At 40.4% G+C, this 26,836-nt stretch overlaps 1 protein-coding gene across 1 annotated transcript in view; it reads right to left on the bottom strand.

Moving 5' to 3' along the window:
- arid2 (AT-rich interactive domain 2) overlaps positions 1 to 17,473 on the bottom strand; it is a 33,551-nt gene extending 16,078 nt beyond the window's left edge. Inside the window, exons 1-6 of the mRNA XM_023409967.2 lie at positions 16,985 to 17,473; positions 16,768 to 16,861; positions 15,742 to 15,839; positions 5,247 to 5,380; positions 807 to 1,025; positions 464 to 531 (exon numbers count right to left, since the gene is read on the bottom strand). Of these exons, the coding sequence (XP_023265735.1) occupies positions 464 to 531; positions 807 to 1,025; positions 5,247 to 5,380; positions 15,742 to 15,839; positions 16,768 to 16,861; positions 16,985 to 17,076 (705 nt within the window). The 5' untranslated portion in view covers positions 17,077 to 17,473. The remainder of the gene's footprint in view (positions 1 to 463; positions 532 to 806; positions 1,026 to 5,246; positions 5,381 to 15,741; positions 15,840 to 16,767; positions 16,862 to 16,984) is intronic.
- Between the last annotated feature and the right edge of the window lie 9,363 nt (positions 17,474 to 26,836).

Here is a 26,836-nt window from a genome sequence, read left to right as displayed (position 1 = left end):
TAATCACGACATTCACATTTTTAATAAGATAACCCCCATTAAAGCCGTTTGCATTAGATACAAAATGTCCTTGAGCTACAGGCACCAGCTCTCAGAGTGTGACCTCTAACTTCAGGACAAACAGCCAAGAGACCCGAGCCATGACCGAGGATAAAACAATAACGCAATGTAGTTTTTATATTGCATTAATTTCATGAATTGACTTTTATGCATGCAGGTTATATGGACTGAACTCAAAATGAAATCAGTGTAAAGCCGCCTTAGAGATAACTGTTCTGAGGTTCCTCTGTGAGGAGCAACCATCAGATTTTCTGCCAAACTTCACACTGTAAAAATCGAAACTGATGCTCTGTGGCTTCTTAGAGAGAGCAGTGTTTAATTTCTATCTGTAACGATCAAATGAGAAAATAAATGGCTTGCAGGACACATAAAAAAAAAAAGAAAAGAAAAAAAAGACCTTTACCCTGACAAAGTCCCGGGACGTTTTCTCCTTCCAGTCTGTCCCGAATACCCCGGAGAAGCTGCCTAGCGCTACAGAGGCACAGAGGGAGGGTTAGAGTTACTACTGGCATCTATTCTATTGTTCATCAATTCCCTGTTATATAAGCACATAGAACCTAAACCAAAAGAAAAAAAAAAAAAGTCCAACTTTTCACTTTGCACATAGTGAATTTAGCAGTTTTACCAATATTCACACTGACTAAATGTACAGAATCAACTTTTTAAAGTTTATATTATAAAGTTTCTTTGTTGGCTGTTCAACATTAGAACTAAACAGCACGATCTGACTGAGGTTGGAAACGTACAGTCGTCGAAGACGCCGGCGTGGGCCAGCAGCAACGTGACCAGTTTGGGGTCCTTGTCCAGCTGCATGGCGTGCTTGCTCTCGTTGGAAAGCAGAGTGCAAACGTTAACAGCGAAGTCCACTTCGTTGGGTAGGCCCGAGAGGAGAGACAGCACCAGTTTATTGTAGTCACACGGTGGAACGAAATCCGTAGACAGTCCATAGCTTTGGCGGAGATAGTCTGGAGAGAAAAAAAACAAAATATCTCAGGGTTACTAAATATATTCCACAATAAAATGCATTTAAATGAGTGAGCGAGGTGAGTGAAATGTCACACACCCACTTAAACATTTTTCATTTGTTGCCAAAACAGGGCTAAACAGTGTGCAGTGCAGCCCATACAAACGCAAGTTTGGTTATGTAAAAAATTTCAATATATTTTAATATTATTGTAGAGGGCTTCAACAAATGTCTCAAAAGGGGAAAAATAAATCAGTACTTTTGAATTTTAAAGCTAGGAAAAGAAGCATCACAACAACAACACAGGCAGAGGAGATACTGTGTCTCTGAGGAGCCACACAGAAGAAATAAAGCAGGACAAGACAGACGTAGAAGAGTTAGGAATTTGCAACATGTGAATTAGCCGCAGAGCTGCAGAAAGAGCGAAAAGCCCAGTTCCTTCACCGTTCTACTGCTGCCTCTTCACACCTTCAGCCACTTACACTCAGTTTTATGTTTCCTTTATCTGTGTTTGGGCCTTTAAGCCGTTCAGTGGAAGCTGCCTTTGGTTCAGTGTAGCTTGATGAGCTGTGCCTCGTCTGGCTGAGGAACTTTTAATTGTGTTTGTCTCGGACTCAGTCAACCTCCATGATTGGCTTTTTATAATTAAAGATGTCTAATCCAAAATACTAAGGAGGGCTGCGCAGAGGGAAGAATTATGACTTGGATGTTATTATTCAGCAGCACTAATTGACAGATGATCCAGTCTGGGAAAGTGCAAAGACTCCAGATTCCTCACTGCGCTATGGTGTGATTTTCTGCTATCAATCATTTTGTGTGCATAGGTGTCATTTTTCTATACAGTGGATATTTCAATTTGGTGCAGGATTTTTGTCGACTGCTGCCTCTGGAAACCAATCATACAGCAGAGAGGAGGCCTGGTGAGTGGATTTGATTTCCATGCTGAAAAGGTTTGTGCAGGCAAATGTAATTCAGCCGAGCTGCTATTATAGCAGCGACAGCTCCATTCAAAACCTGCCAGTCTGTGCTCATCCTCCAACACCTGCAGCGACACAGAGCTGCAGAGGACAGGTGTACGACATGCCACATGACACACACACGAATTTATGAGCAGAGTGACTTAGAAGTTCATCCCAGGTGTACAAGCAAAACATAACAACAGGGCACACCAGAGCTCAGTGTAATACTTCCAGAGCAATGGTCAAATACCTAACCATCACTGAGCCAACACGGAAGAAGATCAACCTGTCCGTCCCGCTGTGATATGGTCACATTTAAATTCAGAGCCTGGGGGACACAGAGTTCATCTTAAAGGGTCTGAAATAGAGCTAGACCAATAAACAGATTAAAATATACTGTCATCAGTTTCAGTATCATTGGGAATGTTGGCCGATAAATAAGAAATTGCAGGACAGAAATGCCAAGGTGGTTTTGAGGTGGGGCTGAATGATATAAAAAAGATTTTTTTTTATTTTGGCAGATTTCAGTTGGAATGGTCTTTTCTGTGTTTCATTTTCACTGAAGAAAATAATTATAAAAATGATGATGTGATTTTTTGTTGGGGCTTGTACCAAGAAGCCAGGGACTAAGTTCAGCACTGTTTGTCGTGTGTCTGTTTCCACCAGGGACACGTTTTGGAGTCAATCAGCTCAGCAGGCAGCGGGCTAAATGTGAGAGAGAAGAGCCTGAGGGAAGAACTGAAGGGCTGGAGGCTCTAATCTAAACTCAGGTGGAGGGAAAACCAACAAGTGCTTCCTCCTTCCCTTCATCAATAACCTGTGTCAGGGCAGTCAATTACCTCCAAGAGAAGCTCAGCAGTCAGCTCTGTAACACTGTGAGGCTAATGGACAAGCCGCATTCAGTGTGAGTGTGTGAGAGTGTGTGTGTGTGAGTGAGTGTGTGAGTGTGAGTGTGTGCGTGTGTGTGGGGGTCGGACAGAACAGACAAGAGGTCGGCCTTGGCCGGCTGCACAAAAAACATTTAGTTTGAAATATGATGTGGTTACGCAGAGGTTGCTCTTTCATCGTGAAAGCAGCAGCATGTTTGGGTTTAAGAAAATATTCACCAGCGCTGAGGTGTGTGTAGGCAACTTCCAAGAAAAGAAAAAAAAAAAAAAGGCACTGACAGTTACTGCATTCTTCTTAGCCTTGGTTCAAAAACAGCAGCGATGATCAAGGTGAGAACTGAATTAAATGATTCGCTGTGTTATAAAAGTGAAGCATGTTAAATACAACGAGCAGACTGATGGAGATGGAGTCGTCAAACAGCAGAGGGCTTAGTAGTGGGAGGGAGACCTCTCTCAGGTTTCACGGGTGAAAGTAAAAGACAAAACAGATAGTCATTTCTTTTCGTCACTACTCTCTGCAACAAATTCTTTCTTGGTGTGAAAAGCAGGCGTTACTATGCAGAGTTAATCAAACGGCTTGACGAGGTGGTATGGATGTTCAGAAGCCAGTGTTACAGCTCAAGACTACCTGCGTCATGACGGTGTGAATACAAAATCACCATGGAGATTGTGTGCCAAAAACACCAGGTGAAAAAAATAGCCAAGGACGTTTAGAAAACTAGCAGAACAGAACAACCTGACCGAAAGGTTAAGGAAAAAAAAAGAAAAAACACACTCACTACTGAGATTAGATTTCACATTAGATTTCTGTTTGGCATTGATGCAGTTGTCATGTTATCAGCCTGCCTTTAACTGGTTACAAAAACAGTTTGACATTTTGGGAAATCTGCTTATTTGCTTTCTTGCTCAGAGTTAGATGAGGAAATTGATGCCACTCTCATGTCTGTGTAAATATGTAGCTGGAGCTGGCACTCTGTTCACTTTGCTCTGTCCAAAGGTAAAAAAAAAAAAAAAGATTTGCCTAGAACCTTTTAAACTCACCGATTAACAAATCTCCAGAGCTTAGAAACAACAATGTGCCGGTCTCTTTCTTGGCCAGAAGCAGTAACTTACTAAAATCTCCTGCTCTCAGCCAAGAAAGTATGGGACAAAAAAAAACCCCACATAAAATGGCAAATATTGATTGTCACACTGTTTGTTTTTTGTACAGATTAAAACACATGAAATAGGGTGTGTTAATGAATGGGTTGTTGGAGATGCTGGGAGGTGGATTTTGTTTGTTTGATACTAGAGCCAAGTTATCCGCTTCCTCCCTTTTGCATGTAATATGTGTAACTAAGGGTGGGCGATGTGGCCAGAAAATCATTTGAATCTCAAAAGACAATCTCAATCACAATCTGAATCCTATTGCTGCTCTGAATTTATTGTGAAAGTCCAGACTGGAAGTTGTGATTTGTATCTTTCCACCGCTTTGATGCTTCTTTTGAATGTTCGTCTGCTCGCTGCTTTTCTTCACCTACAATTCTGTTAATATGTAAATGTTTTGATTTGAAAGCTCGGGCTTGTCCTGCTTCGCATTTTTTGCTGTTGCTAGCTGCAGTTAGCAGACTAGCTGTTTAACAGGTAACGATGGTCTGATTAGCAGTGACCTCTAACCTCTAAATATAGCACCTGGATCATATCGCCCTTGATAGAAAATCGTCAGATCGCCCACTCCCATGTGTGCCAGCTGCAGTGAGGTTTCAAAATATTGGCTGATAAATCGTTATCACATCTTTTCAAAACATCAAATATTGAAATCAGCATCAGCCTTCAAAATGCTGTATCTTTCGGGCTCTAACATGCAGCCTGCTTGACTACAGCACATGAAAACCTGACGTGTTTTCACAACACAGCACAGTGAATTTCCTAACAGCTGAAATTAAAAGTGCAAAAACACTTTTAAGCCGAGACTCTGGAGCTTGTAAAAACTATTGGAGACATTGAAGCTAACTGGACATTCATCATAATTTGCAATCTGCATTATTTTCTTCCTCATCATGTCCTCGTGAAATAAATTCTAACACATAGAAAAACCTTGAAACAAACAGCTATTGTTGAGGTGCATTTCTATGCATATATTTGACCTGTGGGTCGACCACTTTCCCATGCATCTCACACACAGCTCTGATGAAGTGATGCTTTGCTGAAATCACATCTTGACCAAGAGACAGAGAGCCAGAATGAAGTCCAGAGAGAAACTGAGTGAGTCAGAAAACAAGAAGCAGAGACTGAGTCCATGAACCTGATACAGATGTGAACCAGACACAAATGGAAGGGGGAACTAGGTGAAGAGAGTGAGGGCTACTGAATACGAAGTGTGTTGTCTCTGCCTACCTGATACAATGTGTTGCTGGTAGTTATAAGAGTTGGGAATTGCACCGATTGGAAGAGAGGCTTTGGGATTCCCCGGCTGCGCTTCTTCATCATCCTCGCCGAAGTGGTGGACTTTCTCATACTTCTCCAAGTATCTGCGGGGGAAGAAGAAGAAGAAGAAAAAAAAAAAACAACAACGATGAGCTAAGAGTTGCTTGTTGTGAATTTTGCAGTGGATTTGTGCAAGACTTGAGTGACTGATAATGATTTGTTTCTTTAACGTATTCAAGCACATTCTCCACTGAGCACAGATGCCGTGAGGCCGAGGCAGCATTCTCTCTCTGTGATACTGTGTACTAACTAACCAACCGCTCACAGTCTCAACAGAGCAAACCAACAGCTAACAAATGTCCCCCGTTACAGTTTACAGATAGACTCCACTGTCTTTTTCTTTTATGAAACGTAAAACATTAAATTACTGCAGACTGGTCGTATTTAAGAAAGGGAAGAGCTAACGTAACTCATATCTAAAAAGATTTACAATACATCCAAAATCTTAATAACCCAAAGACAAAGAAAACAGGTTTGACATTCTGCTTTTCTTAGTCTTGAGCTCTAAATCAAGCTGCTACTCTCATGTTTTGTAGCGTAATCATCAAACTAAGGTTGAATCTTGTGCCTTTAAACAAACTGTTGTCACAATTCTAAGAGTTGAGAAAAATTATTCCCTCTTGAAAATTCAGCACAAACATCCAAAACTGTTCAATCTGAAGAATTTAGATTGAATACTAACAATTAAATTCTTCAGAGTGCAAAAAACAGGCTAAAGGTTTACATATACAACATATAGTGTTAGGCAAATGCCCTTTTATTAGGAGTAAATTAATACAATAAAATAAATAATTCATGACAAATGATGAAAATGCCGTTAAGAGTACTGGTAGCTCAGTGTTTAAGACATGTAACATGCATTTCTAAGAGACCCGGAGCAACTCACTCATCGCTCCCCCTCTCTTACCTGCATTTTGTCTCCTGACTTTCATACGACAAAATAAAAGCAATGACGCCATAAAAAGGTTTAACCTTAAGATTTTACATGAGCTAATTTCAAAGATACTATATATGATTTTTACAAAGCTGCAAGTGTAATACAACATTATATTTTTGCTCCCAGATTTGGAGGGAAGCCCCTGAGCTGCTGTTGAGAGAGAGAGAATCCTCTAACAGGAGTCAGAGCTTTCAGAGGTTTCTAAAAGGGTGAACTCCACCCCCCTTCCTGTAGCATGTTGTATCACAAAGATGTTGCACCTGTACATATTGTCAAGTTGACAGTGTGCAGAAACGGCTACGCTCACTCTGCAATTCAAATATGACAATGGACCAGGACACTCATCTGACTGTCTCTCAATGTGTACTCACATTACAAGTCAAACATCCATCCTTTAAACGCTCACGACTCACAAAAAGCACAAACATTAATTCGTGGAGCGAGAGGCCAACATTTCCGAGGTAAAACAGGCTGATAAACTAAAAAGAATGACATTTAAAAAGATTCAACTGAGACTCAGTCAGACTTGAAATTATACACAAATGAACAACTGAGTATAAAAGCAGGAGCAGTAAGAGTTACCACGGCTGAGGAGACAAATTGTCTCACACACACACTCCAAGTTTAATTCAAGATAAAATATGAATCTACTCAGGAATTCAGCGTACACAAGAGTGAAACTCAACTCTAGTCTGTTTAAAAGTGGAATTCTACAATGACATGTGATAGCTGCCGGCCTGAGCTTTCAACTAACACTGCTGGTTTGCAAGTCGTTTTCTGGTTTGAGTCAGTGACGAACGCTTTCACCTGTCGTGCTTTCAAGCCTCAGAAAGAGTTAAGTCAAGGAACTGAGGCTAAAAATGAGCACTGTGCATCATGAGACAGGCATGTGTGATGACTGTCAGTGCAGCAAGTAATATTAGTCAGTAATATGATAATGTGAGATGTCAGAAAACAACTACAGACTATAACTGCCTTCACTTTAAAAATTAGGTATATTTGCATGTATTTTCATATATTTCAAAAAATGTTATCTTTCCAAACTTTTACCTGCTGAAAATCTAAGTAGTTAGTACATTAATTATTCTTTATAGCAACATGTTTCAGACGATGAGATTCCCAAAAATGGATTGAACTATTGTTGATTTTAGCTGACCAGGGTTGTGGGAAGAGGTTTGGTTAGCTCAAATTACTTTTCATAAAAATCCTTAGATGTGGTTATTTGAAAAACACCACTTCTCCTCTGAACAGTGCAACAGCAGAAAGTAGAAACAAGTGCAACACCAACAGAGAGCACGTCATCTTCAACTGTAATCCTCACATTTTTGAGAAGTTTGCACTCAATTTGGGGGAGAAATATTCTCCATCAGCATGCAGCCACCGAGCCTGGCCTTCTTTGATTTGATATAACACCTAATAATGATGCGGGGGAAATCTGCCAGACAAACAAAAACACACACACTCACGCAGCAAAATACCTCAGCAGTGAAAGTGTGGTGAACCCTGCCTGTGTGGCCGTGAGTCACCGAGCAAGCGGCTGTTTCTGAATGAGGCCCCGTTTGTTCATCGTGGCCAAGGTAATCCCCCGTCCGCTGGCTGCCGGGTGACACACTGGACTATAAATACACTCAGCCTTCATTTGTAGAGGGAGAGAGAGAGAGAGAGGAGTGCGCGCATGTGAGAGAGAGAGAGCGGGAGAGATAGGCCGCGGTCCCGACTGCAGCGTCATCAACCGCTGTCTGGGCACGAGCAAGAAAAAAAAAAAGAGCTGTGGGGAAAAGACGGGTGGGGGCATGGGGGGGGGGGACTGCAGCTGCTCATGTCTGCACTTCCCCTTTTTTCATACATGCATGATAAGAGGAACATCAATCCCTTCCTACTTGACTTGTATGCGACAACCAACCAGCAGAAAGCACCGGGCTTTCATCATCTTATGACAACCGTTAAGGGAAATGTGTGTACTGCCTCTAGCATTGAGATGTTTTCCCTCCAAAATACTACGAGTGCAAAGGGTGGGAAACTAGCGAGGCATGAGACCTGATGGATAGAAACACAGTTGCAAACAGCCGCTGTCATTAGTATTGTGTTATTTACGGTCATCTGGATCACACCAGCATAGATACTTCTGGCTTCAATTACTCTCAGCTGCCTGGCTGCCCAAATGCCCTCGATGTGTCAGTGTGTGGGAGTCGATTGCCCCCTGCTGGACGTGGCCCTCAGACATGCAAACACACCCACAGCCGCTCTCTGGACAGAAATGTTTGCTGGGATTTAATGAAGCCGGCTGTCCAACACAGGCTGAGGGTGGTTTGCTTTGTCAATAATCGCAGGAACGTTTACTGATGCCGACTCCCAGCCAATTGAGAAAATACTGTTGGAAAAGTTGGATCATTCGCAGCACAGACCATTTGTTGTCCAATAGCAAACTTTGAGTGACGATGACGGACTTAAAACAATGCAATAAAATAATAAATGATTACAATACTGACTGCTTGCTCTAATGGTATTCCAGTGACTTCTGCTTGTAAGTAACAGCAAAATGCAGAGTGTTTTACCTATGACCAATCTGTATGCAGTTGGAAAGGTCAAAATATTAACCTTTTACTAATACACATGAAAGCTTTTATCTCTGAAACATCTATCTCCGTTATCAACCTGGTCAAATCAGGATGGTAGGGAGCATTTCATGGCTACAAACCAGGCTTTTTGCAACAGAAGAATTCTCTCACGGGTGCAAGTTCCCTCCAGAAAACAGCCAAAACAGGTGATGCTTGTCAAGGAAGAGCGCTCACTTTTAGAGAGAGAGAAAAAAAACTAGAAGCTGTACATCTTTTTGGACATTAATGGTGATTGCGTTTCACTGAAAAACATGCTTTCCTTTGACTAAAGTTGGAATTTGTATGATTGCTTTTCAGTGTGGTGGTGCATCATCATTTTGGAAATATTCCTAATGACCACTCAAGCACATTCTACCTTAGACTTTGTATTTTGTGTTATTGAATCCTGGAAAAAAAACAGCTGTTATTTTTTTCTGCAAGTGTGAATTTGCTTCCTTTTCACCCAGAACTTTACTCCTGACCCTCGGGGCTCCATTGAAATGACTCCTGGTTTCCTTGGTCTTGTCATCTTTGGTATGAGATGTTGATCCCATCCACCTGCAGCCGCCATTTATTTTGTGGGTTTCACCATTTCCCTTATTGTATCATTCCTCATAAACAGCTGTGAAACCTCATGAATTCAACTGGGTTTCACCTTGGTGATATATCAAATTAATCTGATTAATTAGAATTTTTGTTTTAACATAATCTGCAAAAATATTTCCATCCACGAAAACAAAGTTTATTTGCAGTCAAAGATTAATAATAACTGTCTACATTAGATACCATGTTGTGAGTAGTTACACCACCCAACGCAGTTTACGGGAACGCTGTCCACATCCAGGTGGCATTTTCAGTTTAAAACAGCATTTCAAACTTAAAACTATCTCAGTCCCGACGACCGCTCTAGCTCTGAGGATGCACGTGCTGGTGTAAACAGGAAGCAGATTGTCTACTCTGCAGTTAAGCTGCAGAAAATACTACGAAAACAGCAAAGACAGCTGTACTTTTAATATTCAGAATTTAGCTCTAAAACAGCTGCTGGCAAAGACAACAAGGTCAGTAATGCTTGTATTTCATTGTCCATTTTTCTTTCACCACTGGTAGCTGAGGCTAATAAGACCCAATCATAGAGCAACCGTGGGTTTCTATGTCATCATTTCAAGAGGTCTTGGTTTCTGTCCTTCCAGACTGCAACGCAAGCCAGGAGCTATTATTTTAACCATATTATATATCCAATTAAAAAGGTAAAGCCAGATTGTAGCATCACTGTCAAGTACAAGGCAGATCTGTCCATCTGCTTGTTAGCAAGGAGACTGATTGACGGAGATTATGCTATCAGTGGTGACCAACACTGCTGGAGGGCAGCTCAAATTACAGACTGACCAAAAACACAACGTCTCAAGAGCCTTCAGATGTTATCTGTAGCCGTTTTCTCAAATGAACTCTGGACAATGTCTGGAGAATCAGGTCCAGACACTGTCCGGAGTTGCCCTTTCACACATGCACAGTAGGAGATTGTGTCAGATGTGTTCTCACCTACTGGAAATACTCAGTGTGGTTAAGGCCAGGGGTGGCGCCTGGGTTGAGTGTGCAGGAGGCAGGACATGACGCAAATTGTACGCTGCAGAAATCTCACTGTTTTGTTTACAGCCCATAACTGCTCACTCGCTCGCTGCGACTTCTCCGGACAATGACCTGCTCTATTCACACACAGGCTAAAGCGGACATTACACGGACTTTGTACAGAGGAGCTGGCAGGGTAAAGTCAGTTTAACGTCCGGTTCAACTGAGGCGTTCTCACATACAGCTCCACCAGGTAATGCTAAGTTCAGGGTTGCAATGCATGTGTGAAAGCACTGTGATAGCACTGCTGCTCTTCCTTCAAGTTCATTATATGCAGTATAAAAAAAAGGGGAAACAGACACTAGTCCACACAGTCTTGTATTTCTCCATAACTGGTTGTCATCTGAGCATCTCTTAAGTCTGAGCAGCAGCTAGGATGAGGCGGGGGAATAAAAACATGGATAATGCGAGCCAGATCAAAGGCCACTTCATCCAGATGTTTCAGATGAGCAGCAGAATCCATCGGCATACACAGGAGGCAGAGCAGGACCAGAAAGCATGATGGTTACTGGAATAATGTCATAACCAGGTGTGAAAATTAACACTAGCCAAGCAGAAAGGGGTAGGGAAATGTGTGTGTGGTATAATGCTGGATAGTAGTTCGATGTTTTTTTTTTTATCCGTTTTTCTATTTTAGTAGAAACTGTGAAATCGCACGTTGTCTTTTCATTAAATGGCTAAATCTGCTGTGAATTGCCTTGAAGTTACTGTAAAATTAAGACTTTTGACATCATCATAATTTTTCAGTGCTCCAATCTTTGTCTAGGCTTTGTATACAATCTAATTAAGAGATGTGCATCAGATGTGCTCTTTGTGGTTTCCCAGTGTGTTCTCCACACAAGTGATGGCATTTGGCAATCTTTTGGTTCAGAAATCCACATGGCATTGTCTGAGATGCAGAGAAGGTCACAGGACATATATATATGTTTGAAATAATTGTACTTATTTCAAAGTTTTTGATATGAATTTGATAAGTTTGAAATTTCATTGACTTTAATTCAGTTACAGCTCCTTTAATGTGTGGAGGAAAAAAAAAACCATATGTCATACTCAGTTTCACATGACAACTAAACCACTGTGTAATTGGTGGGGTCGGGAGAGATTATGCCCTTAGAAGTGGGGTCACAAGTTGAGAAACACATGGTTAACTAGTCTGGCGTTAGTGGGGAGTTTATATTAAAATGTCAAACATTCAAATATCGACTGAAATGAGTATACCAGTCTATATGATCGCATCTGCTTCTGTACACTGCAATCAGTTCGGGGAGGCATACCTGAGAGTGAGGTACAATCATTTAGCTGTTATGGAAGCAGCATGTTTAACTCTGAAAAACAGAGATTACTTGGCAGTGGTCGATTCAGCAGAGCAAGGCACAGTCAAGAGCTGGTTTCTTTTTGTATAATCACTGTGGACAGTAAAAACTGCCCTTGAAAGTCCAACTCGCTGCTTACATCAGGCATCAAAAGGTGAAATCCGAAATATCTTAAAATACTTTTCAATAGATCACTGCCACGTGTACTCATCAAATAAAGGTTTGATTTAAACATGCAAAATGTCTCTAAATGATCATTTTCCTCACAACAAATGCCAGTGTGACAGGGTATCTCAGCACATCCTCCCTACTTAATCTGTTAGACAAGGCAGAATAACTAATTCCTTCCTTTACACATTTCCAACCATGTGTAAAAACCTCATCAAGATAAAAACAATTGATGACTTGAGCATTTAAAAGTAACACAGAGGCTTAAGTGAGCGGTTCTTAGATGTCAGTGCCTCCTGGGCCAGATTTCCTCCCTTTGGGGATGCAGTGGAGAGGGCAAACAAAGGTTGAACCAGGGTATCTGTCACCTGACTTGGCTTCTGTGTAAAACCTGCTGCACTTTGGGAAAGAAGTCGAACACTGTAGCAACACCAAAGGCCTTATTTCAAAAACACCCATCATTCACTCTCAAGTTGCGGTGGGTGCCTGGATGAACTAGAGGTTTTTACTGAAAAAAATAAAAAATAAAAATCAGGACTCCATTGGCCCACGAGGCTTGAGAGCTTCGCGCAAACTGCTTCCAAATCATATGAAACTACTAATGGAGGAGGAAAAGCATGGAGATGTGAAATAGTATTGACTGAGAATCATCCAAATCAGTGTAGCCACAGGAAAACTGGATGCAGCCTTTAGTAACTCTAACTCAATCCATTGAAGGAGTACACAGATGTGGAACATAAATGTATGTCAAATTATCGAAGTCTGTAAAAGGTTCTCTACAGTCACAGGAACAGATCCTGTGCAAACAGATCTGCTTCAGATACACATTACACAGCATTAGAGAATTTGCTTGCTCTGTCGTAATACTTCCAATTCAATTAAGGCTGTTCAATAATTTTCCAAAACCCTTTAAAATTTTCTCAAAACTTCTTCATGGCCTGTGGAAGCCCTGGCCATTATTTAACACTAGTCCTCTAGATTAGCAGTTCCGTTGAACGACACCTTGTTGTACATTTCACTGATCATTCTTGAACACCTCTCATATAAATATATAGCTTTTGTTTCAATCTAATGAAGCGAACTGAAAACAGAGCTTCATTTCTAGTGTTTCAGAGAGATCCGATGCCATCGCTTTGAGCCAGAGTGTGAATCCTTCCGCCCCATCTTTGAAATAAAATCAGCACCATTGGTAGGACCGATGTCAAAGCAGCGCTTCAACAAGTTAAAAACGAGCTGGAAAAATGTTTCTGGCAAGCATTGCTCACTTATTACCGAGTGACATTCAGATATCAAATAGACGGCAGCAGGAGCTGGCACTGAACCTCACTGCTGCTTATTACTCTGCTGAGTGGGAAGTGCTGACCGGAGAGAGCCGCATCATGATCATCCTATTCATTCAGACTGGGAAACTTGGTCAACGGTCAGACCGTCCTGTGACGGAGAAGTGAGAAGTTTGATCCCTGCAGTGATGGTGTGTTTTTCACCCCAACCTGCCAACTCATTTTAATTCACTCAAGGAAGATAAAAAAAGGATGTGGAATTGAACTTAACTTATCAAGTTGAAGTTGGGCTTGTTGAAGGCCACAGATACTAAAAAAACTGAACCAATTTCAAATACTAACTTAACACACAGGGTTAAAGATAATTATTATTGGGCACAAGACAGATCTAGAAATGATCTAACTTGTTAGTACATTAACAAGAAAGTTTTAAAAAATGCAAACACAGCTTAAAAATGATCAAGCATGTGGTCATGATGGTCATTCAACTGGATGAGCAAGATTAACACCTGATATTAGCAAACATCCATCAAGCTTAAGTGTCCTTGAGCGAGACACTGAATCTGAACCAGCTCCAGCGAGCACATATCTACTGTGTAACTGTCTGTGACCTCTGAACTTCCTGCATGAGGGCAAAATGAAAATCTCTCTCACACTGATTATGTTGCTCACCCACTATTGCATGGTAAAACTGGGCAGAAGGTTGAAGGAAATACAATGAAATTCTCTACCATACTCACTCATGTCAGCAAAATATCAGCATGAGGGAGGCGAGAACAGTCTATTATCAGCCTTGTTTGAGGCAAGACCAGTCTAGCTGCCTGCTGCCTCTGACAACCACTACACTGAGCTGCCTTAGATAAACTTTACAAAGTAGCTCCAAAGGCTGTCGCGACACGAGTGCGATATTCAGCATGTTCGTGGACTCAGCTGTCAGGCCTCCTATGCTCATCCTACTTCCCAAAATATAATATAATATAAATATTTTAAAAAAAAAAGGTGATAATTACAGAGACTAAGCTGTTCTGGGTAACACAGGTGAATATTTCAATAAAAAAAAAAAGTCACTCTCAAACGGCCATGATTTTAACCGCTCCACATAATTTTCTGCTTCATCAGGTATCAGCCTACTGGTATTTATAAACCACTTTCTTACAGAAGATCATACACACATTAGTTGGCCTAATTGTGTCCTCATATTAAAAATATTTTAGAGGCTCAACAAATCAGATCATCCATTGACTTTCTGCAATAAGTACTTCAGGCACACTCAAACACCAAGCCTGTTAAACAGTAAGAGACACACATTTCTGAATTTTGTGTTTCATTGAACCTATGAGGATAAGTTTCATTATGAATCAGGTCACAAAAACTCAAGGCCTGTACACTATAGGTACTTCCACCATAGGAACAAACCGCTATATTGTCAGATGTCTGAGCTTTGACAGACACCATGACACCATGTCACATAAACTCTCTTTAATTTTTGAAGTATTCAGTTATTAAGATTAAATATACAACAGGATGATAGTGGTTTGTGGTCATTATGGTACTCAGAGAGACCTCAACTGAGGTCATTAGCACCGTACTGCACTGAAAAGCCCACATGTGCCTAAAGTGTTTCTGCCCTGCAGCCAACGCTGATGGTTATCTGTGAACTTTTCAGGAGTTACAGGTCTTATCAGCTGTGTACAGTTAGTATCAAATCGACTGCCATCCTCACAACCTGCAGCAGCTTCCATCAAAAGGCAAACTTGATACAAAATGCACACATAATCAGCCTCTGCTTTTGTCATCAACTAGTGACCTGCAGTTGCCCCCAAAATATCCATGACGGGCTACAAGCATTTCTCTGCTGCAGAGGTGTAATCCCCTGCAGGCAGGTGCTATTGATGGGAACAATCGTAGTATGAGGTCGAGAGGGAAGAAAAGGAGTACAGAGAAAGTAGCAGCACCAAAACCACAAATGCCAGCTGTTGAGGAGAGCTGCATTTACACCAGACTCCCATCACTGGCAGCTGACTACATTTAGATTTGGAAGCTGCATGCAATACTCGTTACAGCACCCACATCTACTCAATCATTAGAGCCATATCAAAACCAAATGCCCTGTGGCCACACCATTTTCAGAGAGGAATAACCATCATTGTGTGATAGTTTGGCCCATTACCAGCAAAATACTCCTTCAGTGTTCTCTCAAAGACTGTGTTCCACACTTATCAAAATACAGAGGACACATACATCCTTAATAAAAGACAGATTAGACTGCTCTTTTCTGATGTGGAAGAGGTGAGTACATATCTACCATGCTATGGCAAATGTACACATATATAGACCTTGCTTTGCCTGTCACAATATTGCACTGGTGCAGCTTCCTAGCAGAAGGGAGCGAGAGGCTAGATCCTGCTGACTGCATCTTAACATTTGTAAACACTTCCCACATGCTACCTGAGAGGATGAGAGCTACATGGCCATGCTACTTACCGAAGGTAGTACTGTTTTAAAGCAAATGCAGCGTTGGAACAACTCCTGGGAAAGTTAAACTCTTCTCCGAGTTCAATCCATTGGTTTTTGTCAGAGACCTGAAAGGGGGAGATGAGTTCGTTAGGAGATAAAACACCGTCAACAGCAACAAAAAAAAAAAAGAGCGGTTAAACTGCAACCATCTGTTCTGCTACAGGTTCCCCCCAATGAGGCAATATCAGAATCACTAATCAATAACTTTCTCGAACTGCTGAAAAAAGATAAAATAAATACTGGACGTGAAATAATCTGGCAAGCCGTTTGCTACAAAAGCGTTTAATTATCCATTAGCATGTTTATTAACCGAGCATATTTACATTTGACACATCAGTTAAGTACAACTGCCAGACTCCCTTTAAGATACTATCGTTACTGTTGAGGCTAGTTAGCACTAAAGCTAACAAGCTAACCTGACTTTTACATTTTGCCGTTAAAAGCTAACGAGGCCAAACTGCAACAAACTGTCTCTAGTAGCAAACAAATGCTTTAGCTTGCGGCGACGCGTTTGATTTTGGAGTAGCTTTTGGTACCCTTTACTGTATTCACTACATGGGCCTGTGAGGCCTACATTTTGAGATCAGCCATGAAGCCGAAGAAAGATGGCTATGGCGAGAAAGAAAAATCAAGCTTCCCCTGGGTGAAAACTACCGGTAAAAACCCGGGCGAAACGCTATGTCCTAAGCGGTGTTTTCCGAGGCCGGGCTCCGTGCCGATAATCGATGTTAAACGTGCCCGCTAATTTTGAGTCGCTCCAACTGCACTCTGACTCCGAGCGGTTGGACTCTCAATTCAAACCACACAACAACACAAGCCACCACATTGCATAGAGATACATGGCAAACTAGCACAAGGCCAACACCGACCCACTAACGCTTTTCTGGAGGGTTACACTTGTCCCGGGTTACCCACACGGAGTTGTGGAGTGGTCCACCGAGGAGTCCACAGACAGCAGAGTGTGGAGAAAATCCACTTTTAGTTCCCACTCACCTTTGCAAATCCACCTAAAGAGACGACTCTGATATAGAGAGCATTCAGATCCAGCTCTTTCCCACCCACGATAGGAATCTTCTTGAACGCCGATCTGAAGGGATAACACAAGAAATAAAGGCACATATGTTTAAATAACAGTTTTGGTTAACTCCCAGTCACAGGGAATGAAGATTTAAAGTTATATTTCTTGGGAATAAAGACGCCCCAATCTCACCCTCTGCTTTGGTGGAATTGCCGCAGCTCGTCCAGGAAAGCCTGTCCTTTCCTTCGCTGATCTAGTAGATTTTTCCCCGTCGAATTTGCCATTGTTTTTGCATGCAAAAACGGTTAAACCCCACTTCAGTCGCTTCTTAAGACACCAAGGATCCCATACTCCGCCGGCGCTCAGTCATTCGCGAAGCTGAGTGTTTAAAAAGTTAAAGAAATAGCTGATAGCAAGAAGAGCGGCAGCTCGCTAATAAAGACTGATGCACACAGAAAGCCAGCCCGATTCAACCCCGGACTAAGTTCCAACGAACAGTCACAAATACGACCGATTTACCGACAGATTAGAAACGCCATGGCAGAAGGTGTTGAATTAATGCTTTTGGTCGCGGTTGTATTCGTTTGGAGTGGTTTGACAGTGTGTTACGGACGCAGCTCCGAGGCTATCGCACACACTGTAGAGCGGCAGAGGGATCCAGTTCTCAGACAAAAAGATGTGGAGGCCGCGGAGCCCGGCCTGCCATGCGTGCAGCGCCCTCTGTGGCCACAGGTGGCACCGCACCGTCCAGAGCAGAGCGGGTGTTGGAACAATAGAGACTGTTTTCTTTTTTAGGGACCGTCTGACAACTCGTCTCTCTGTTTGGAAAACGGGTCAGGAGGTACTTGGAAATGTCCCGTGGGGGAGGGGATAACACTAATTAACATAGCCCTTGTTATCCCAAAAAGGCGTTGGAGGGCAACCCCACACTTTATTTGTAAAATACTATTTTTCCAGGCTGACATGAAGCCTCAATATATTTCTAACTGCCTTCAAAATGAGTATAATACCTCAATGATATCAGTTAAATGACCTCTCTTTCCATTAGGAAAGAGAGGTCATTTAAATTGTCACCCTGTAACAATTTAATAATTACACACAATAATTACACATTACAAGAATATTTTAAACTATCATGCAGCCATTTACAAACAATGCTGCAGAAAATCATATGTTCTACTGATATGACAATTTTTTAAATACACTATTATACAAAATCAGAACTTCAGAATATGAAAAATTGTTTACTGTTTACTGAAGACTCATTTACCAGTGTTAACTGCTACATCAAGTATATTTTGACATTCTTGCACATTTCAGAAAATGATTTTCATGCATTGGTAGTAATGTGCCTTATAACTGTTTATTTACTGTGACTTACACATTTTTTTTAATCTTTATGTCTCATATCAAACTGAACAATATTATATATAAGGGTTAGAGTTCCCAATATTACTCCTATTCCAGTTAAAGTCTACTTACACAAATTAATGATTTTATATGTACAGCATTCAATGCTGTTCTTGATTTGGTTTAGTTTGACATATGGTACCACTTACACTGCAATTATGTTGATTTTAGTCGAATTTTAGACAACAAATATGCAACATGATGTCAATTCAAAATGCATAATTTCATACTGTTATAACTTTGTCAATCTGTTTATGTTGTTAGTTATCAAAGTTTTTCCTTTCTGCATATATGGTCATTATTGTGTTTGGTGATTTTCTTTTTCATAGAGCAATTTGTTGTTGGACACTTGTAAACGTAAACGCTGCCCCTGTCCCTTGCTGACCACTTCAAAACGACTTTTATCTCACGGGATGGTTGAAAATTACTCCTGATCCCTTTTCCCTCTAACTGCCAAGCGGATATCTTCTTGATGGGGTTACATTCAACCATTACACGTACCCCTTTGCTCAATGAAAAACCTGTCACAAAATGGCGGAGACGTACGTTAGCAGACCCCATTTTGAGGAATTGACACTAGACAGCGGAAAAGTGCGTGTCCTTGCTTGTGGTTTTCAAAATAGTGCTCTTTCTGCAAACAAACTGCGGCACACCGGAGTTCACCCTCCGCCTGTTTGGACTCCCCACCCGTCAACCGAATTCTGGGCTAACGAGTCGGTCGTGCGCTAGCTAGCTTATTAGCTTAGCAAACGTTAGCTAACTTTAGCCTATATTACCACGAAGCTGTTCCGAACAGTTTGTGTTAATCCAATTACCCGGATACATCTCACGATAACGGAGACGTAACTTACTGTTTTCTGTCGATATCTAACAATATCAACCACCCTATATAAAAGAAGTCATTGTTCTAGTGCATGGTTTGGGCGCTAGCTCTACCGGCAATTTACATTAGCGTGTCAGATTTCAATCCCTTATTAACACTGCTAATGTTGCTAACTAGGTTACCTCTGGATGCCAGCAGCTCAGCTAGACGGTCCCAGAGCAAACAAAATATTTCAGTTGTCATCGTTTAGCTGTATATAACATTAAGCACAGAGCAGCGTTAACTATTAGAGACCAAACTAATTAACTCTGCTGTGAGAATCGTTAAAGGATAGCTGGTGTTGTAGCTAACGGGCTAGTTAGCCGACGAATGCGCGTGCCTTCGTATTGCATTTCTAGCTATTTGCTAGCTTTTCGGCGTTTAATAGTCCACATTACTAATAATTACGCGACTTCTAGCTTGACAATGAAACCAAATTTATGACTTTTTGCTGTCTCCACCATCCGTGCTTGGCAACTAGTCTAGTTACTGCATGTGCTGATTAAACAGAGATGTGCTATTTTGCGGACCATAGAGAGTTTAGCGTTTTTGTATTAAACAGAAAACGTAAAGTAACGTTTTGTTTAACCGTTTGTCGTTATAATTTAGTTAAAGTTGTAGCCTCGTATTTACTACTACTGTTGTTAAATCACTACTGATAAGTTTCCTATTCATATGTCTAATCAAAATGATTAGAAGTAGGACTTATGTTGCATTTTTTATTGAAAAACTCCCAATTAATAATTGGAATTGAAGTTGAATATTACTTGAAGCTGTCAAGCAAAATCTGTATCGTGAATGCTATGCTAGAAAATGGCCTACTATTCAATGAATATGGGCATTCCCTATGGCAGTCATAACAAGCATTTAGGTATTATTAAATTATTTTAATGCTGCTGTTCAGTTTTGCATAAAAAATGTAGTGTGTGTGTGTCTTGAAGACACAGATTTCTAGCCATTTGTAATATTTAATGTAGTAATTGTACACACACAAGTAATTATTTACATGCAAAGTACATTTGAGGTCAAAAGGTTTGCAGTGATGAATTGTATTTGTATCATCCAACAAAAAATTAAATTTGACTTATTCTTGCCAGTAAATTTATGCTTTTTGACATATTCTAAAGATTTTGAGATTTAAAGTTTTTGACTTACGCCTTAAATTGCATCAAATTGATCATTCAAGGAATGACCATTCATTTGGAGCTAGACTGTGGAAGATTAAATTTAGATTACGATTAAATTTAAATAGATAGAGTGCCCTAAAATCAATCATTTTAATATGGATAGAATTGTACATGAAAGGATGCATCAGCTGACCTTCAGCAGATTATCATAATCAGCACCAATGCACCAAATAAGTATCCGATTTATTTTTAGAGGCATTTATTAATGCATTTATCCTTAAAAGATCATATGTGTCATTAATTTGACAGTTTGAATGACAACGAGTTAATCCCATAAAGGTACATATGATCTTAAAATCTATGACTGAAAAGCAGGTTGAAGTTTTCTATCCGTAACATCTTTGCAGACACCCCTTTAACCTGCATTTAAAAAGTGATGAATGGTTTGCTGTGACTGTAAACATGTACTTGAAGGCTACATGATCAGTTATGCCATCACACAGAGGTTCTCATCTGATGTGACAGCAAGGCCTCTCATGGCATATGGCGTAAATGGGGCCAGTAAGCCCAAGCTGCCTCCAAGCACCCAGACAAAAGATCCCAGTGGGACACGAACTGCATGTAACGTCCTTATACCTCCCTGCAGCTTCCACGCCTGAGGTTGACGTCTTTGAAATGATAAGGGGTTGAGTTATTTGGTGGAAAATGGCTCCATCTTCTGGCAGTTAGGCATCATGTCTAACTGTTGGGATGGATTCAATTCGTTTCATGAGGAACATATTGTTCTTGGAGGATAAATTGAGAGATTTTAAACTGGATTCAGTCACAGTTGCACTAGGATGCATGCCAGAGATTAGGGGAAGGAGCAGTGGGTGGTGGTGAGTGATCCTTATACAGCCGGAAGTTATGCAGTACAGCTACACTTGGCACTGTAATTCAAAAAGATTTTTGTGTATTTAAACTGTCTTAATATTTTCCAATTAGTATAGTATTAATTCTGCCTAAGATGGTTTAAATATAAATGCATACAATAAATTAAATGCATTTTGCTGCATATTAAACCTGTTTATTTTTTATCTTATTAGGACAAATAAGACATTGGCCAATGGACCAATACCACATGATACAGCAGCCAAAGTATTTTACACATATACACAAGTCAATAAGAAAATACATACAAAACAGCATAAACACACACACATTGATTAAATAAAGCTGCCATGAAACTCAACGATAAGCACACAGATCATTCAAGACAACATGGTCGATCGCCAAAAAAAAGTATTAATAAAGAGAGAAAAGTTATGTAGCCTCTTCATAAACATTACACATGGAGCTGAATGACCAAAAACTGCATTTGCATTAATCCTGCTAAACAACTGATTTTGAATGCCCAGATTCGTCAATAATACCGTCCAACATTGTTTACTTCTCTCACTTATGCTGGTTTGTATATTTTGCTATTGTTGCTAAATTACTTAACAAGCTGAGGAGACTTAAATGTATCCACTGTTTTGATCCCAAGTTAATAACTAACAAGAATTTAATCTCATTTCTGAATTTTTTTTTTGTTTTTTTGTATGTGCTCTACAATAATGTACCATAACAGTTTGAAACCTGTCCTTGCTCCCTATATAACTTACCGGTGTTTTCTGTAAAGATAACACATTAAAGCACATACTGCATGGTTTGTTCAGGTAAAATCTCCATTACAGCTCAGATTAACCTAAAGGATAATGTATTAACTCAACAAGGCAGACTCAGAGCCATTAATTACATGTGAGATGTTCTGCAGGTTTGTTATTAGGGTCACTGAGGTGAAGCATGAAGTGATTTAAAATGTTGTTGGTCTTCCATCTCATTTGTTACATAGTGTAGTATATAGATGAATTTCCCCTAGGGGATAAATAAAGTATGTATGTATGTATCTATCTATCTATCTATCTATCTATCTATCTATCTATCTATCTATCTATCTATCTTTCTAGTCGGAGCCATATCTGCCTTTTAACTGTACATCCAACTAAAATCACCAATCCAGTGTATCCATTACAAGTCAGTCTGATCCAGAGGCTCCCATCTGTCAAGATGAACCGAATTTGCAGTTAGACTTTAAAATGAAATGGATTCAGAGCAAAATCAACAGAACAGATCAAACAGACAGTGTCCATACTTATATTCAAGTCTATGTGTGTATTTATTGTACGAATGTGTGAATACGTGTGCAGTATTTGACAAGTGGATTCATTCAGAGCTCGTTCATTGTTCATATCTTTGTTGTTGGTGATTACACCACTGTTTCATGTATGATGAAAACTTTATATTCCAGAGTTTTTAATTCAGGTAGTAAGGTGTTCCATAATGACACACGTTTCCAGAAAAAAGGTGACTGATCACAAGTTGTTCTGTGTTTCGCAGCTCTATATGCGTCACTTGCTGCTCCCCTGCTAACTGCTCCTTTGCTGTTATATTATCTGATCAGCTAACAGGTTATATCAAGGAGCAAGGTCATTTTTTTTTGTAAATGAGCACTCTGCAAAATTGTCAAAAAAAATGTCGCCAATTATATATAATTTGACAATGGTGCCATTCCCCTCATTTATGACATCATAGGCTTGTATACTGATTGGGAGTCCCTGATCACACAGTAGGATATGTGCCCTGAGATCACTTCTGTTGTGGTTTGGCGCCATATAAATATGAATTGACTTGACTTGATTTATCAAATGCTGATTTCAAGTTCATGCATTTGGGTGGCAAATCTTGTAGGCGTTAGATCCATTCTGATCACAGTGGCCTTTCCTGACTGTGCTGTGATGATGGTGACCTTTATATGACATCTCCACATTTCCATATCCCCCTGTCCCTTGTGGACAGTTTCTGTATTGCCTTTCTATTAAGTTTAGAGGAGGTTGTGGAACAAATCTTTCCCTTAGTCCTCTTCAGAGGACAATTCACTCTGAATCATCAGCAGCTTCGTTTTCTGGCTCTGAAATAGCCTCTGTCTTTAAAGATCTTATCCTACATCACTGTTGCAATGCAGGATTAAAGATAAGCTTCTGGCCTGGTGAATTTACTGGAACTTACTGCAAAGTGTGCTTCTTTAAAACAACAGTCTCTCAAGTAGAGACTGAAAGAGACATTTAAAGTTTTAAAAATGTCTCAAACTCTTTCTTGACGAGTTACTGTCTTTTAGGGTTAACTCTCAGTCAGTATCTAGTGCTATTAAAAAGAGTGGAGAGTGTCTCAGGTGCACCACTCTGTCACTGGGTGGCACTTGTGTGTAAAGGATGGGAGCTAGTTCAGAGCAGGGCTGTGAGAATTCCCTGTTCATTCTTTATAAAGCGCTCAGTATCATTATATTGATTGATTATACTTTTGATGTAACTTTTCAACTGGGCTGTCACACTGTCTCCTGTATCTTTCATGTAGTGATCAAAGTGTTCTCATTTGCTCTTCAAGGCACTAAAGGCTTGGGAGCGTTGCGCATTTTAGTGTTCTAGTGAATCTTTCACTGGACGTTCAGCTGCCTAGAAAATTCCCAGAATGCTCTATGGAAAAAACACTGAGCGTTTCTCTTGACTATGTTCACTAAATGGAGGTTATGTTGCCTTCGTTGTATACTGTTACGGTAGTTATTTCATGAAAATGACCATACTGTTAAGGGTTTGTGCCATGCAAAGGAAATTATAAACCAGGTAGCGAAATAAATTGGGCCACATTTAGTTTGCTACCTGGTTTACGCCCCAATCTGGCCCATATACAGCATGAGTGTCAGGTGTTTCTTCCACATCTTGGCCATTTCTGGTGCACACACAGCAAATCTTGCAGCTTTCAGACAATACCTACTGGGGATAACAGCTGGAATCTGCCCAGTTGTGGGAGTGTATGGGCCAGACTCGGGCCAAGGACCCAAGGAATAAGTTTCATTTTGTTACTTGGGACAAGACATTCACCAAATGATGGCAGTTAAACTGCAGCTTTATTAAGTTTCAATTCATTGCACTCGAAAATGAAATGATTTCACCTACAGTTTGTAATTGTTCCTGTGTAAAGCACAGTATTGGTATATACTGTATATGATAGGGATGTGGGACAGAGTGTGTCACAGGAGGACAATAGCTCACCATTGACTAATGTTATCAGCTGCTGCTGTGATGAAGGCCCCATCACTCGGTTTTGTTTACTCTTCACTTTTCAGGATGTTTTATACCGTATCTCTTGTTAATGCAAGTTGTTGATATGTGTGTGTGCCACCATGAAATCTTTCAGCTGATTCTGATTCATTAGTGCTCCAATGTTCATTGTGTGCCTGAGATCCAATAGGACTCGCAGGTGTTACTAAAGGCATTAACAACGGCTCCGTTACATTCAGCAGGGCTCTGAAACTGGCACACCCATAAACGGAATGCAGCCTTTGTTAATGCTTGTAATTAATCCCACAAAATGTGAAGAGACTGACCATCTTCAGTACTGTCTGAGCTCTAGGGACTGACATGAAACACATCCTCTGAGTCTAATAGCTTGTTCTTGCTTTATAGGAAGTCACTGATTCTACTGTGTTTCAGGTCAACAGAAGAACTGAGAATTGAGCACATGCAGCAATTAACCACACCCTTGTGTAAAGACTAAGTAAAGAGCGCCACCTACGGAAACAAAAGCAAAAGAGTACAATAAAAGAAGCCACAGTTTGATTAACAAGTAATCTCTGAGAAGACGGAATGAAAAGCAACAAGCATCTGTTTGATGTAATATTTAATCCAGCTGGAAATCTTTTGCTTAGTTGATAAGTTGAATTTAGTTTGTATCATTCATTTCCTGAATTTGTATTGTTTGCACCTCAAAACCTCAAAACCTGCAATCGTCTGTTTAATCTGAGAGCCTCAGACGGTCAGCTCAGTTCCTGAACCTAACAGAAGAACTTTTTTAATACTGAGTTTGCAGAATAACAATGATGGAAGAGACATGAGGGAAAAAGTTTTTTTGTTTTTTTTTACACACGTCACAGCATGAAAGCAGGTGTAAATACTAAATGAATGATGCCTGAATTCCATTTAGCTGCTTCAGTTTCAGGGTCCTGGTGTGGATCCTGCCGGCTCAGAGTCAAGGCTTACTCAGGCACAGCTAATATTATTAACACCTGTGCTTTTGGGGGTTCCCATGTTGACGACTTGTGAGTGTTATTGGCATCAGATAACTCAAGATGCTTGTTTGATTGCAGAGATGGTTGTTTTAAAAAAGACTGTACACTTACGACATATTGTAACACTAAATCCAATCATTTTTGGACTTTGGCTGACAGGAATTGTCCTTGTTTGGTCTTTCTGTTCTATAAAGCACCAAGTGGGATATATCAGAGGTTTCAGAAAAGTCAGTTTCCTAGTAATAATCATGACTTGGATGTTGACGCAAGAGCTGTTTGCAAGCCAGAAACTCATAATGCTGATAATTCTGACATGACACGAATGTAGCATGAGCCTCAGAGACCAGTCCAGGGACAACCCAATATCAAGTTCCAAATAAATGAAGATTAACTCAAACACCATTTGCTGTCTTATTTATTTGGAGTGAATGTGCGAGATTAAACCGAACACGCATTCCAGTTGTCACATTCCTCCTTTTACACTCTGCTAAATAAAAATCCTAAAGCTGCCATCTGTGAAAAAACTGTGTGAACTATTCCACATCATTTTCTTCACCAACCAGTTTGCATGTCACCTTCACCTCAGTATTCCCTCTCATCGACTATCCTCGGCCCCCCCTTTAACTCATCACTTCAATGGGACGGAACGGAACATCTTCTACATGTTTTGACTTTCTCCCCTGACCTCTTAATGAAATTTCAGACAGTGGAAATTTGATTGACTTTCATATGTTTTTATAGCCTAACCTGCTTTGTAGCATGAGTTAGCTTCATTTTCAGATCCTCAGTCAGTTGCTTAGAGCAGCTCATGTTGCTGATTTTTACCACAAGGTCTGAAGAGTCAGAGTTTCTCATCAGCTGACTGTTCCTAAAGACAATTCTCTCCTGCCTTACAAATCCCTAATGAGTAAATGACGTTCTGAGACTTTAAACTTGCAAACTTTTTGCACATGACACAAATAGTTTCATTATTTTTTTCTATTTCAGGTTCATGAAATAAAAAAAGTAAGCGCATTAACATTTGAAGAAAAATTTCATTTTTATGTCTGTTTGCTGCACAGGTTGTATTTACTTCTTTTCACTGAACAACAACAACATCTATAATTAGCCCAAGAATTACCAAACTGTTTGTGCACAAAATGCAGTATGGCCTCAATAGAAGAATGAAGACACAGTGAGTTGTTGACTGAACTTCTCTCTAAAATCTGTTGTTAAAAAGTGACATTTATCTGCCACACTGTTACTGATTAGCATCTTATCAGGTCAGTGAGGTCATGGTGGTTGAGCCCTGTGTTTGTATAAGAAAACCTGCAGTTCACTGGACTCAGTCAGACGAGGCCAATGTTTAATTTGCGCACCAACGCGGGAATCCAACACGGTAGTACAAAATAAAAACAACAGAAAACAAGTTTGTGTTTTAAGTCTTCACAAAAAAAACAAGTTTCTGTCAGTTGTCATCTATGTCATGCAGCTGTGTGTGCTTTCTAGTCAACAACAGAACA

The sequence above is a fragment of the Seriola lalandi genome, unplaced genomic scaffold, assembly GCF_002814215.2.
Source record: "Seriola lalandi dorsalis isolate HSWRI2012SDOR001 ecotype SW California unplaced genomic scaffold, Sedor1 jcf7180002054410, whole genome shotgun sequence".
In the NCBI taxonomy this organism is placed as follows: Eukaryota; Metazoa; Chordata; class Actinopteri; order Carangiformes; family Carangidae; genus Seriola; species Seriola lalandi.
The sequence above is the reverse complement of the archived record's forward strand: the minus strand, read 5'-3'. Positions and strand labels throughout refer to the sequence as shown.